General features: G+C 55.0%; 1 protein-coding gene across 4 annotated transcripts in view; it reads left to right on the top strand.

Moving 5' to 3' along the window:
* LMBR1 (limb development membrane protein 1) overlaps positions 1 to 11,089 on the top strand; it is a 74,850-nt gene extending 63,761 nt beyond the window's left edge. The window contains exons 13-17 of one of the 4 annotated variants that reach the window (XM_037131937.2): positions 128 to 201; positions 437 to 527; positions 1,775 to 1,841; positions 8,988 to 9,149; positions 10,152 to 11,089. In XM_037131937.2, the coding sequence (XP_036987832.2) occupies positions 128 to 201; positions 437 to 527; positions 1,775 to 1,841; positions 8,988 to 9,149; positions 10,152 to 10,237 (480 nt within the window). In that variant the 3' untranslated portion in view covers positions 10,238 to 11,089. The other 3 variants (XM_053671896.1, XM_053671895.1, XM_053671894.1) reach the window with 3 other exon arrangements.
* The last annotated feature ends 3,808 nt before the right edge of the window (positions 11,090 to 14,897 follow it).

Raw genomic sequence — 14,897 nt, 5'->3', positions numbered from 1 at the left:
AAGTCTAGATGTTATTCCAGGGTGTTAACCCAAATTTCAACCGTCCCGTATTTATGAAACAACAATTTTAGGGAAACCAAATGTAATGGTGTCACTGAATTCTGAAAGAGTTTCTTTTTCCCCCCAGGGGCCTGGGATAGGAAATGCCTCTCTCTCTGCTTTTGGTTTTGTGGGAGCCGCACTTGAAATCATTTTGATTTTGTATCCTTTCTTCAACGGAACATTCTGTCTGTTAACAAGTTTTCTGTCTAGTTTTCTGGGACAGTGGCAATTCACTAAGACACTTGCCTGGAAGAAAAAACAAGCCATTCTTCCCCAGGCACTCCAAGTGGCCTTGGGTTTTGTGTTGTGTCCCCTCCGGGCCTGCAGACTGTGCAGCCCACTGAGAGCTGGCGCGGCCGGCATTCCTGGGAGGCTTTCTCCTTGACTCCCACAGCTATCTCATGGTGTCCTCTGTCGTCGGCTTCTATAGCCTCCGGGGTTTCGGAGACTTTCTTCCCAGAAAGGATGACACGACCATGACGAAGGTAAGGTCAAGTCTCAGGTGGTGGCGCCTCCCCTTTGCCTTGCAGACCAGAGTGTTTTATGGAGTAATCGCTCCGAATGGTTCATTTGCTCTGATAGGTATTTGTTTGTAAGTTGCGTAAACACAAACTGGAAGATTGTCAAGGCGCTGACCGAGTGGGAAAAGGCTGTGCTCTGTTTAATTTGGACGGCGTCCATTCACTTGGAAAGGCGCGGGCGCAGAGCTGGTTAGCTGGCTGCAGAGGGCCCCTGAAAGGACCCTTTTTCCTCCAAAGAAAACCTCTGCTAATGAGCCACTCGGGCAGCGCTGACCGTGTTTCACGGGCTTGTTTGAGGTCTGAAGAGCCTTGTTGCTGCAAGTAGCAGAGACCAAGTATTTCAGATTTGAATAATTAAAGCAAGACGGAAGAGTCCTATTCAGAAACGTTTTGCAGTCCGAGGCTGATTTGACTTCTTACAATGCGTCCTTGGCTTCGGAACGTCCTGGGATGTTGTACGCGGCGACCGCGGCTTTGGGAAGCGTTCCCACAGGCTGACAATGACGAGTAACTAAGGAGAGCTGTTGGCTTCTTTTATTTGGGGATACATTCCATATTGTTGCCCTATTTTAAGAACGACTGTATTTTCTCTTTATTTATTTGTCTATGTACCTATTTATTGATATATCTAAAGTACTACGAGTTCTTGAGATCCTTAGCATCTAGTTTAAGTAATCACAAGTATTAATCAGTATTTTCAGCTCTCACTTATGGAAGAGTAAGCATAGTTTACACAGAAAATGAGTTACTAGATTTATGTGTTTTGAACTTCTAGCTTTTTGGTATTAAAATTTTATGATATTTAAACATGTTAGAAGTAAATCTTATATATGTACCTTGGGCGGTGGTTGGTTTTAAAAATAGAGTCGGAAATATTAAATGTATTAATTCTTTGCTGCCCGGTCCACGGCAGGGCCTTGTGAAAGGGCAGCCCAGGCGGTAACTCCAACACACTGTCTGGGGCGCGCAGTGACCAAAGCGTCTGTGAACTTGTGTCCGTGCCCGGCGCTGTGGACGTTCCCTAGAACTTACAGGCAGGGCTTTAGATGTGCCCAGAGGCTTTTCCTCGTGTCTAAACTCTGTAGTGGACGGCATGCAAAGCGGTTAGCGGTGTGGCAGGACCCTGGGATGGGCAGCGCCCTCCCGGGAGGCGGTGGGTTTTGTTTGTCACCTTTTTGCTGACCTGCCTGGCTTTCCTCACCCCCAACCAGATCATCGGCAACTGTGTGTCCCTATTGGTCCTGAGCTCCGCACTGCCTGTGATGTCCAGGACACTGGGTGAGTTTTCGGGGCGCCTTTGTCCAAGGGCTGTGTCTCCGCTCAGCTTTCCTCTCTGCTCTGATTCCGAAAGGCCGAGCCCCCTCCCATAATGCTTTGCACCTCATGGGCCTCATTGTGTGGGGCCGCACCAGAGGGCACTTCTACTACATGGAGTCCATTTACTTTTTTAAACTATTTAAAAATATGTCTCTTCAAACAGTTGGCTTTTTTTTGTTTACCGACTAGTTAAGCTTCTGAATTTGTAGTGAGGAAACTGCTTCGTTGTTGTTACATTTTTATTTATTTTATTATTTTATTGTTGTTCAATTACAGTTGTCTGCATTTACCACCCCCCACCCCAGCTATGTTTTTTAAAAAGTGTTTAATGTTTAGAACATATCAAACCAATTTTTCTCACACGAAAAATTTTAAGAACTTATCATTTAGTACGTGGTGGAGGAAACTGGGATCTGTCTGACTCATCTTCAGCTGCTCTGTGCCCATGCAGCAGCCGGAGCCCGCGGGGAGCCCGCGCTGGTCGGAGGGGCTGCCCGGTCTCTGGGGCCTCCCGCGCCTGCCCTCCGAAGTTTTCTCAGTGTGTCAGTGGACAGGATCGTGACTGTCTTTAAAAGTGAGGCGTTTCCCTTTGTCTCGAGAGTAGCCGGAGATCTTCACGTGGCCTTTGTACTGCCTGTGTGGGCTCTGCCTGCGCAGCTCTCGGCTGGACGTCGCTGCAGACAGTCCGCGGGAGCTCCGCTTGGTCTCCAGACTCGGGGTTCGACCCGAGAGTGCTGCCGGTGGTCAGGGAAACCCCATCATCTGGCCTGGTTGTGGCTCACGAGGGGGGTCACCAGAGACTCCGAGTGGCTTTGATTCAGCCCTCCCATCACATCGCTGTTTACTCGGGACCCAGGTGAGAGGGTGCGAGCTTCAACGTTCCCATCACCTCTGTCATTCTTCTGGGGGGGCCGTGCTCTCACAGAGAGCGAGGGCTCTCCGTACCTGCAGAGGGGCTGCTCTCTGCGCACTCACACAGAGCTCGTTCATCCCGCACTTCTTTTGTGTGGGCTTCATAAGGCCAGTCGCTGTTTTCCCGTCCGCTTATCATGTGCGAATCTTGCAAATGCCAAAGGTGCACTTCTGAGACTCGATTGGTAGCTAATTGTCCTATGTACAGTCACTTTGCCATTTATGAAACTCACCGTGCTCTGAATTTTAAAATTCTTTTTTTAAATTTAAAATTCTTAACAGTTACACTTACTGCTTCTACAGAAGAAAATTACATGCTGAGTATAGTTTTAATACAACAAAGACAAATTAATGGTAAAATTTGCGTTTGAAGATCAGCACTTTAAATTCCTGAGTAGTTTGCCGTAGAGATAAATAAGAGGAAGAAGCAGAAGATGGAACAATTGGAACGCGGCTCACAAACGCCGGCCCAGCTGTCCAAACAGGATTAGCCGGGGCAGGAGGGGCAGCGGTCACGTGTGCTGTGCGCGGCGGCACGCACGCTCGCCCGCTCTGCCGGTGGCGCTGAATAGATGAAAAGGAGTAAATGCCCTGAACAGATTCACGGAGGCTTTTCACAGGCTACAAAAGCAGATTTCTAGACTAAAAGAAAAAGCTTTATTTCGGCCTGATGGGAAATGCAAACTCGAGAGTTACTTTGTAATTCCTCTATTAACTCTTTAGAAGTGAGTCTTTGATTTTAAGAAGATAAAATATAGAGATTGTCACGAATATTACCCTACTGTATAACGGGATTTTGATTTACTGGCTGAAAAGCTTATCCGACTAGAATAGAGGGTGTGTGGAACCACCAAATGCCAGGCCGGGCACTTCGCTGTCCTGCGCTGCCCCTGCCTCCCCGGGAGCCCGGCAGCTCGGGGCCGCGTGGCCTCCCTGTAGCCATGCGGCTTTCCTCTCCCTTGAACAGCGTCTTAGTGACGACTGCAACTTCAGTTACCAGTTGAAAACATATCGAGTCCTGCATACAAAGTCGGTGAGGTGTTCTGTGGTTTTTTAGAAACATTTGCCCGCTCCTGTGGTTGCTGCCCCGTAGGCGTGGACCGTGGGCATGAACTATGGGTCTGGTGTGATACGGCACATTTATCAAAGACTGCTCTCAGAGTAGCTTCTTATATTTGAAAATGGTGCTAATTGCAAAATTAGTACTAATTGTACTAATTGAGAAATTACCACTACGTAGATTTTATAAGCACACCACTGGCCGCAAAGGTGTGTGGGATCAGTTTGACCATGTGTTTTTAGTCAAATGCAGTGAACATAGACGATAGCTTTATTATTTATAGGAAGCACAAAAAACGTTGTTTGCTGCTGCTTCAGGCTTCAGTTTTCAGGAATCCGACATCTGGGGAATCTGATGTCCGTGTTTTTAATAAACAATAGACCCTCCGGGTGACGGGAGGGGATGTTGGCAGGTATAGCCAGACCCAGTCAGGCCTTGCGGACACCCAGACCGTCCTGTGGTCACGTGTCGGGAGGGCGGCAGTGGCCTCTGCAGGGGCGGGTTTCGCCTGGCGGCCGCCAGGTTCTGCATTGAGCTTGATGGAGGAACAGCAGGGTGGCTGACAGGTTTCCGCTTCCGCGCTTGAAGCCTCCTTTACCCAGAACGTTCTTCTCCGCGGTAACCGGCAGACCTTCCAGTATTTTACTAATTTCCACTCTAAATTTGCTTTTGGAGTTCTTTCTTCGTCCTCAGGTCCTTTCTGTGACTGGTCAGTTAGACTGGGCACAGATGCCGGTGTTAAAAAACGTGCTTGTGACCTGAACACAGAAGCGCTCACCCTTTGAGTCGGCTTGAGTTCCTCTGTGTTGGGTCCACATACTCCCAATCACCATTCCATCCAGTCCGTCATCTTGCGGGAGATAATATAGATTATTCTCCGTTTGTTCCTCGGTGAAGGGATTCTGTGTAATCACCCTTTTTGGAGGGGTTTTTCGTTTGGGGTGCGGTCAGTACCTGGCTGGTCTTCACCCTGGGCCCTCCCCTCCAGTTCTCAGTGCGAGGCTCGGAAACAGCAAAGGCGCAGCAGAGGTGTCGATCATCACGTACACCCCCGACTACGACGTCGATGAAGAAATACTGATGATGCCAAACCTCGTCCTGAGAACTTCTCAGCAGGAAATTGGGGCCCGACTTCACCGTGTTCAGTTGTTTTGTAGAAAGCAGTCGGGGGTGGCACTGATGAACTTCTGATGGATCACCGGTGTCCTCAGGGCTGAACACTCCCTGTGTGTGCGTGGTTTGGGTTTTCGACCAGAGAAAGTGTCCCGAGTGTCCTCGAGATCAGAGCGGAGCCGCTGCCCGCCTGTGCACCCTCACTCCCCACGCCCACCGCCCTGGCCCCGGGCCTCACCCTCTCGCCTGAGGAAATGTCACAGCCACGCGTCATCCAGACAGCGCAGCTGTCTGTGGACATGCATCCGAGCACCTTCACGTGGAATTTGTCATGGACATTTCCTCAAAAGGCATGGACATGCCTCAAGATGCAGCTTTAAAATGCTGACAGTTAACACGGGATTGTAAACTGTGGTCAGGGGCCAATTTATACTAAGAACTGAGCGCCCAGCTGGCTGAGAACACCAGCAGGACACGGGCACACTGTCCCCCCGAGACCGGGCGGCACCGCAGTGGCAGCAACATCGCTGCTGGGCCTGGTGGGAAGGGAAGGTGCTGTTGGCCTGTGCCAGTCCCCGTTGTGTGTGTGTGTGTGTGTGCACGCGTGTGTGTTGGAGACGTGTGTGTGGACCAGAGCGCCGGCTCTGCGCTGCTCTCACTTGAGGAGAAGCTGTGGTCTGGCCCTGGACGGGAGAGTGCACTGCAGACACCGGTCAGGTGGGTTGACAGTGTCACCCACGTCCCCGTGTCCTCACTGAGCTTCCAGCCACTTGTTATTCCTATTGACAGAGGGATTTTGGAAGTTCCCTTAACTGTGGGTTTGCTCATTTCTTCCTGTAGTTCTGTTGGGTTTTGCTTCATGTACTTTGAAGCTCTAGCGTTAGATGCATAAATATTTAGGATCGTTATGCGCTCTTGACGAAGCGACCCTTTTCTGATTACAACGGTGGTGGTGACATTCTTTACCCCCGGTAATGCTCCCCGCCCTGAAGCCCCCTCTGTGTGAAACCGACACAGCCATTTTTGCTCCTCATCCTGCTCCTGGGGTTCACAGAGTGTGCGTTTGCTGTTCTCGTGAACCCCCCTCCCCCCGTCCTTGTCCATATTTAATTAGCTGGTTTTCGTCAGTCATGTATACTTGGGTCTTGCTTTCTTACCAGACTTTCGTCTTTGAGTTTGGATATTCAGACTATTTCCATTGAATAGGATTGTCGATACCATTGTTTTTGAGTCTCCTGTAACGCTGTGCATTTTCTGTTAGACTTGCCTCTTCTTTGTCCCCTGTCCCCTTTATCTGCGTCCTTCCGGACACGTTGCATTCCAAGAAATGACTCCCGGTCGGGGCACATGCCTGGGTTGCAGGCCAGTTCCCGGCAGGGGCTGACGAGAGGCAACCGTACATTGATGTTTCTCTCCCTCTCTCCTTCCCTTCCCCTCTAAAGATAAATAAATAATAATTTAAAAATCTTTAAAAAAAGAAATGACTTCACTTTACCTCTTTTGTTGGCCTACTTGCTGGAAGTCTTGGTTGTGTTATTTGAAGAGTCGTTCTCGTGTTTAGCGTGTGCATTTTAAACTCACTGTCATCTCCCTCCTGGTGGCAGAATCGCAGCTAGCATGAGAACCTCGCAGCAACGCACGGCTGACCCTTGGTGACAGGGTGGCGGGTGCCAGGTGGCCGCACGGTCCAAAGTGCTCATAGAACTTCCGACCCCTGGACCGGGCTGTGTTGGCGTTTTAACACACGGGCACATTTTACAAGTCAGTTGTTGCCACGGTGGAAGCATCTCAGAAGGTCAGCGGAGTGACTGTCCCGGCCCCCAGAAGGTTCTCGGGGGTGGAAGGTGGTTTGTGCCGTCCAGCGCAGCACCTCGCTCAGGCAGTGCTGGTTGGGCGGTTTGAACACTCCGCCGACACCCGTGTCCATCTAAGGCTTTGCCTGGCGCCTCAGCATGCAGCTGGGGCGGGCTCCTCGGTTCCTGTCTGCGGGGCGACCTGAGTGTCGTTCTGGGGACAGAAGGGCACCTGCGGCCTCGCCCTTCGCTTGGCGGTTCCGCTCAGGTCGTGGCCCCGGCCCCCCGGGTACCCAGTTGAGCCCAGGGAGAGGCTCTAGGAGAGCCACCCCCGCGGCCCAGGGTTCGGAGCGTGTGCTCCCGCTCTCTGTGGGCGCCCCATCCCAGTGCCCTGCGCGTGTGGCGGGCGGTTTCGACAGCGAGCGCAGGCTGCGGTCGGGGTGGAGTCCAGTGCGGCGGAGCCTGTGCCCTGGAACTCACAGGAGGGCCGTGGCTGTGCGAAGAGACTGTTGGAGCTGGTGTGTCTCTGCTGTCACAGGGCTCCTCGCACGCTTCGTTTCGTCTGCAGACCACGTGTGTGTCAGTGACCAGTCCCCACAGAGTTTGTGAGCACCACCGGCCGCGTGCTGGGTCGTCCGGGCCTGCGCAGGGTGGCGTGTGGTGCGGCACGTTTCAGACTAGAGCAGACTCTTCTGGAGAGTCCGTCTGGGCAGGGAGTTCTGTTCTGCGGGCTCGCGGGTCTTCGTGAAGGCGTCACGCAGCAAGGTTCCGTGTGTGGGCCTCGGCGTGCTTCTCTCAGGAAAGGGCCCGCAGCTCCTGCCAGGTTCGCCAGGGCAGCTTTGGCCCCAAAGGTCAAATAAACGGCTTCCTGGGATCTCGGGCTGACACCGCGTGGTGCGTGTGGTAGGAGGACCACATGTTCTGTCTAAGAAACCACCTCGCAGTTCGATGTGCGCTCCTTCCCGCCAGCAGCGTCTCTGACTAGGGATCCGAGAAGCTGCACGAAGCCGGGACCTGCGGCGTCGCGCCTGTGTGTCCTCCACTGCGGTCTAGTCCCTCGACCTCCTGTGGGGAGACTGTCGTGTGTTTCTGTGACTCCTGTCCCTTGAAGTGCTGCGGCAGCTTAGTGCCCTTCGACGGCAGAGGCCCCGGCCCTGGGTTGACCTGACTTCAGGGAGCTCCTTGGCGAAGCCGCCGGGTTTGTGACACGGTTTAGATGGGAGGGCTGTCTGCCGTCTCTGGGGACCTGCCCTGCCGCAGGCGAGGGGGAGGCGCTAAGTTCCAACCAAAGTTGGCTCACAGGGCGAAGTTGACTTCAAAGTGAATCTTCGTCCTCAGGCCGTCCGTAAAGCAGACACCCATGGTTCGGTTTTACTGTGCTCTGCGGCCACGACTCTCTGCCACCCCGTGTGGCTCTGAACTGTCTCCCTTGAAGCAGGTCGGTGGACTGAAGGCCAGTGGTCGGGAAACTCGCTGTTCCCTGCCTTCCAGCAGCGTGGGTCCCGGGCCCCACTCGGTGGAGAGGGCGGCCATTTAAATTCCCTGTTTCAATAAGAGGACCTGTGTTGTTTTTTTTTTTAAAGATTTTATTTATTTATCTTTAGAGGGGAAGGGAAGGCGAGAGGGAGAGAAACATCAATGTGTGGTTGCCTCTCATGCATCCCCTGCTGGGAACTGGCCTGCAGGGAACCAGCATGCAACCCAGGCATGTGTCCTGACTGGGAATCGAACTGCGATCCTGTGAACTGGGAATCGGACTGAGGCCCGTGCTCAATCCACTGAGCTGCACCAGCCAGGGCAGGACCTGTTTTTTTAAGTAGCCGCAGTGCATCAGGAGGCGGCCACTGCATTTCCAGCTTCGCCGTGTACTCGACAAGCCTGGAGCATGCAGTTCAGATGAGTGATGTTTTCCTGAGAGGACTCGCTCGTGGTTGGCTCGCTGATGCAGGAAGTGTGCGGCGTGTGCGAGGCACTGCTGTGGGCACTGCAGTCGCAGGCCTGCGGAGGCCGAGTCTCTGTCTCTCCTCCCAGAGCAACAGACTTTGGATAGAGGCCCTGGAGGCCCAGCCGTCTCTGGTGGGGGACAGGTGCCCTCTCAGAGGGGAGGACGTCATGCAGTGGCAGTGTGTGTCCCCCGCCCCCACCCAGAGTGGCATGCGGTTCCTGCCGTGGAGGGCGGGAAGGGAGGCGGGAGGACCGGTGTCATGGGCTGCTTCCGTGTCCCTGCAGGCATCACCAGGTTCGACCTGCTGGGAGACTTCGGCAGGTTTAACTGGCTGGGCAGTTTCTACACCGTGCTGTCCTACAACCTGCTGTTTGCCGTCGTGACCACGCTGTGCCTGGTGAGGAAGTTCACCTCGGCCGTGCGGGAGGAGCTGCTCAAGGCCCTAGGTAACCCTCAGCTCAACACGTGACCCCAGGGCGCTCACCTTCCCCACCCCTGGCCCTGTGGGAAACCCTCGGCCTGCCCCCCTCGTGTGCAGAAGGGTGGCGGTGTCTTGGTTTCAGGATGGCTTGCTGTGCGTTTACCTGGCCTGGGTCCTGTGGTCCAGAGCCTGGTCCTGGCCCCCGGGGAGGGTCTGGAGGCCTCAGCTCGGCGGGCTTGGCGGCTGCTGTCACTCTGGGGTGCTACCGTGGGGTGCCACCCTGGGACCAGAGTGTGTCCTCTGGGACTGGTTTCCCCTCCCCCACCATCAGACAGCCCCCCCCCCCCACTTCCCCCAGATGTGCCTGTGACAGACTCTGGGATGAGGAGAGAGGTACTGGCTGCACCGATCTGCAGAGCCTGTGGCCGGCGGGCAGCCCTCTGGGGTTGGTGGAGGAGAGCCTGGCCCGAGAGTGAGCCCCCGGACACCTCGTCCTGAGGCCTCTCCCGCGGGCGTGCTGCCTGGCTCTGCCCGACTCTTGCTCCATCTTACCAGTGCGCTGCGGCCTCTGCAGCACAGAAACCCCGTGTCCTGTCCCTGGAGAGGTCGCAGGACCGTGCTGAGTGAGGTGCTTTCTGTGAGCGACCACTGTGTGGTGCAGCGGTCACGGTCGCCCCCACCGGGGCTCTTGCCTCTGAAGCACCTCTGAGGAGTGAAGTGTCACTTGCGGTCACCGTGTTGTTCTGCATTTCTCCCCCCTTCCCGTTGGGCATTGCGTCTTGCCGCCCAGCCTTTCCGCCTGGGGCCCTGTCCTGGTGTGTCTCCCGAGTGTGCTTTCCCAGGGACACAGATCGTGCTGGTCTGGGGCTGGGCCCCCCGGGCAGAGTGGCTCTGCTGGGACCAGGCTGGTGAGGGCGGCTGCTGAGGGTGGGCCGCAGCACGTCACCCTCGCCTCCCCGGCGGGCGCCGCCCTGTGTCCTCTCCGCCCAGGGCCCCGCCCCTCTCACTGTCTCCTGTCTGTCCGCAGGGCTCCGCAAGCTGCGCCTGCCCACAGCCTGCAGGGATGCAGAAACGGCCAAGCTGTCCGCAAACGGGCACCAGAAAGTCCTGTGAGGCCGGTGGCGCCCCTCCGCAGCCCAGAGGCCCGGCCCGGCCGCCCAGCATGCCTGTGACGGACGCCTTGGCGGGCCCACGGTCACGTTCTCGTCACCCACAGGAACCCCGTGATCGTGGGTCCCCTTCCTCTCCGTGAAGCTCCCTGCGGGGTCCCGCCCCACACTACACCTTCTCGTGCCCGGCACTGGCCACGTGGGAGACGGCCCGGGAGACCCTCCACTCAGGCCGCCCTCAGTTTTGTGTGGGATGCAGCTCACGGAGGCCCTGGTGCTGGGACGGGTGGCCAAGGCTGCGCAGAAGGTGTGACCCTGGGTCCGTGCAGTGGCGTGGGGGACGGCGGTGGTCGCCCGCGGTGCCCTCCTGTCCATCAAGCAGGAATGAAGCACGGCTCTGCCTCACGTTACAGAGGGCGCCCAGGGGCTGGGAGTCGAGGGAAGGTGGGGTGCTGCCTACCGCTGAGCCCGGGGACCGCACGCTGGGGCCAGTCCCCCCTCACAGCACACTGGCCGGTGTGGAAAACACGGTCCCTCGGACTCCGCCTTCCAGGCTATACACACACTCATTTTTTAAAGCCCTTTTTAGAAAAGTCCCTTACTTCCTCACGTTCCTGTGCCTGTTAGGAAACTCGGACTGCGCTGTGGTGGAGACCCCTTCTTTCGCTGGACGTGGCCGGCCGTGGCTGCTTTTGCCAATTTACACCTCAGGCCCGTGAATGTGGCCAGACACTGAGCACACGGTATCGGTGCCTGGGACAGCAGAGTCGCCCTGCTGTGCGCCCTGCGCTGGCGGTCTTCCCACCATCCAGCTGTGCGTGGTTCCGGGACGGTCTCCTGACGCGGGCACTGAGGGTTGGCCTTTGCAGGTTGTGCGTGCGGAGCCCAAGAGCAGGTTCTGAGTCTGTGGACGTCTTTACACCCACTCTGTGTGTGCGGTGGGTCGTCTGTGCTCGGACCACAGCAAAAGGCCCTTCTCAAATTGTTGCATCTACAGCTTTTTTGGGGGGGGATGATGAAAACCAGGCTGGGTATACTCAACATAAAGAGTGTCCACTTAGAGCCAAACTTGTAGGAAAAGCAGATCTGTGTTTGTGTGCCCCACGGACTCCACCTGCCCTGTGTGTCTGCATTTCCCGCCGAGCCCACTTGTTGAAAGAACGTCTCCGGAGTGCAGACCACCCTCAGGAGCCAGTCGCTCTCGCACAGGGGGCTGTCGGTGCAGGGCCTGAACACAGAGTTGATAAAGGTGGGCTGCTTTGTCGTTTCTCTGGTTAAGCACATTGGTTGCAGACTTTGCTTTTCACCGAGACTTGCTTGCAACCCATTCTTCGAGCAGACCAGGCCACCGGAGAGGAGGAGGAGACGTCTTTCAACCAAGGGCTATCCAGCATCAGTCCCGCGGGCCTCAGGGCACGCGCAGCAGAGGCGCTCCTGCGCCCTGGGGAGATGCCCGCGCCCTCTGCGTGAATAGTTCAGCTTCTCCGAGTGAATGCCAGGCCGAGTAAATGCCAGGCCCATGCTCACAGGCACCTGTGGAGGGCCCAAGCCCCGCCTGACCGGGAGGCGGCACTGCCACTTCCTTGCACTCCCGGCGCCTCTGCCCTGGGGGGCCTGCTATGTGCCCGCGGTGTTCTGCACGAGTGCGGCCAGGCCAGGCCCTGCCGACGCAGGTGTGCTGGTCACTCGGTCCCTGTGCAGGGCGTCCAAGGACACGCTGGGTCAGCTCTAGGCACCTGTGATAGGCACTGGTGAGGAGAGGCATCCTTCTGGCTCCCCAGCAGTTGTGGCGGCCAGGGAAGGGGCTGTGGCACCTCACTGGTGCCGGGGGGGGGGGGGGGGGGGGGGGGCGGCGTCTGAAGCGGTGACAGGCGGGGGCACTGCAGCTGTCTGGAGAACTAGCCAGCTCCTCTCATTAACTGGTTCTGCATATTTAAATAAATTATTTTGGAATTATGAAACTTGCAGACGGTGGCGTTTGTGATGACGTTCCAAGGTGTTTCTTAGGTGTGATGGTCACGTGGCTCTGTGCAACTTCTCTGTAAGACAGACCCATGTGCAGTGCACACACACCCACTCGCCTAGGCTCCTCACACCCCACGGCGGGGGCGGGGGCGTGTGAGACGGGACCTCCCCGCACCGCCGACTTCTGGGCCTGCCCCGGGTCTGTGCGCACCTGCTCCCAGGGTGTGCGCACCTGCCTGGGGCCTTTGTCACCCAGGACCCGCCCCAGCGCTGGCCCAAGGTCGGAGGCCCCATGGGGCGTTCTTCCTTGTTTGCACCATATTTAATGGATAAAGGCAGAGTTCCTACAGTAGTTCTTTTTAGCGAGTACTAGTATACACAGAGTGCCAACTTGAAACGTTAGGAGCCTGGTGTGACGCTACTTCAAAGGTGACGTCCGGGCGCACGGGTGAGTGTGAGCCTAGCACGCACACGTGTTTCCGTGACGTGTTGCAGTGGGAACTTCCAAATGTCTTGGAACTCGTGTTTTATCGGAACGCGTTCATGCCTTGGTTTGTATGCACTGAAGTGTGTTTTTTAGAAGGTCTCAGACACCATCACCTGTAAATCTCACGGGTGTGGATAGGTCACTTCCATTTCCGTTTTAGGGTTGAATTGAGGAGGAAGTGGCTTTTCTCTCGTCGTTCTGGAGTCCCCCGTGGATTCGATTCTTGCTGCCTGAAGTACAGCATCTGTGCTGCCTTTATTGTTGGTGCTGCTGGGTTTGTCTGCCGCTTCCAGCCTCTTCCACGAGGTGACCCAGCCGCCAGGACCGGGCTGGGCTGCTCCATCTGGAGTTCTGGGACCGGTTCTGGGTCCTGGTCGCTTCCAAGCTTTCTGACCAGAGGGTCACATTTCACATTGTGACTCAGTGTGTATGCACACCCAGATCTCTATATAGAAACAAAAATTTAAGAAACAATCCATTTTTTTACTGTGTGTCACGTGTGCTGGCGTTTCTGTGTGTTTCGTCACTTTTTAAAATGCTAGACACAAGCCACTGAGTGGCTTCCTGACCTCCCAGCGGACGGTGAACTGCAGTTTGAGAAATGCAGCTCTGGGGTCTGATCCAAGTGGGAACGACAGACCTGCCCTTGGCTTCCGACAGCGGTTCACCGGGTAAACTGTGTTACTCCAAACACCAGCGAAGCAGAAGCATCGTGCGCAGGTGACAAAAGTGTAATTCAGATCAGTGTGGATTGTAGCCCTGGCCAGGCTGTAGTTGGAGCAGCGTCCTGTACACCAAAAGGTCATAGGTTCGATTCCCGATCAGGGCACAGGCCTGGGTTTTGGGTTCAATCCCAGTCCGGGTGTGAGCAAGAGGCAACCAATTGACATTTCTCTCTCATATTGATGTTTCTTTCCCTCTCTCTCTATCTCCCTTCCCCTCTTTCTAAGAATAGGTAAATAAAATCTTTAAAAATAATACATGGATTGAAAATTCTGGAACGAGGTGAGTGACCCATCTGACTTGGAGGGACAGAGGGGAAGGCTAGTTTTCAAGAAGTGGTTTAGCCTCCAGCTCTGTAGTTCAATTGGGAAAATGTCAAGTTCAAATGTAACCAAATAGGAGATTCAGACGAAACAGTGTCTTCCGGACAGGGTGTCGGTGTCACAGCTGTCGAGATATGTAAACGGACTGAAGAAGCACTGGCCTTGCTTTTGACTCGCGGACACCAAACACGCCTTCCTCACCCAGGGGCTCAGAACTGGCAGAGGTGCACCGCGCCCTCGCTGTGCTCACCTCTGTCCCTGTGAGCAGCTGAGTTGCCGCCGCCTGGCAGTCACTACGGCCCTTGGGTCACAGAGCTCAGGGGACGGGCTCTGTGTCTCAGTCACAGTGTGCAACCAATCCCTACTGCGCCCCCGCAGCCCAGCCAGCAAGCGGGAGGTGCAGGCTTGTGGTGGCAGCGGAGTCTGCTGCCTCGTCAGATGAAACAAAACTGCAGTTTACTAGCAGCCTAGTAGTACAGCCGTGGCCAGGCTGGCTCAGTGGGTTGGAGCGTCGTCCCATAAACTGGAAGGCGGCAGGTTCAATTCCCAGTCAGGGCTCACACCTGGGTTCGGGGTTCCATCCCCACTCAGGGAGCGTATGGGCAGCAGCTGATTGGCGTTTCTCTCTCCATCCCTCTTCCCCTCTCTCTGAAATCAGTAAGCCTCAGGCAGGGTTTGCTTATTCTCAGGTGGGGATGAATGTTTTTTTTTTTATCTCCAATTTTTTTTCATTAAAATATTTTTAATATATTTTATTGATTATGCCATTACAGTCTATTTTTCCCCTTCATTCCCCTCCACCCTGCACACTCTCCCCCACCATTCTCCCCCTTTAGTTTATGAACACGTGTCTCAAGTTCTTTAGATTCTATATTTCCCATACTATTCTTGCCCTCCCCCCTATTTTCTACTTACCGTCTATGCTACTTATTTTCTGTACCTTCTCCCCCCTTCTCCTCCTCCTCCCACTCCCCTGTTGCTAACCCTCCATGTGATCTTCATTTCTATGGTTCACTCCTGATCTAGCTGTCCTCTTAGTTTGTGTTTTAGGTGTGGTTCTTAGTAACTGTGAGTTTGCTGTTCTTTCACTGTTTATCTTTTTTATCTTCTTTTTCATAGATAAGTCCCTTTAACATTTCATATAATAAGGGCTGGGTGATGATGAA

This window comes from Artibeus jamaicensis, unplaced genomic scaffold, assembly GCF_021234435.1.
Source record: "Artibeus jamaicensis isolate MK-2021 breed Jamaican fruit bat unplaced genomic scaffold, CSHL_Jam_final contig_718, whole genome shotgun sequence".
Lineage (NCBI taxonomy): Eukaryota > Metazoa > Chordata > Mammalia > Chiroptera > Phyllostomidae > Artibeus > Artibeus jamaicensis.
Note: the sequence above shows the minus strand (reverse complement) of the source record. Positions and strands in the feature narration are given on the sequence as shown.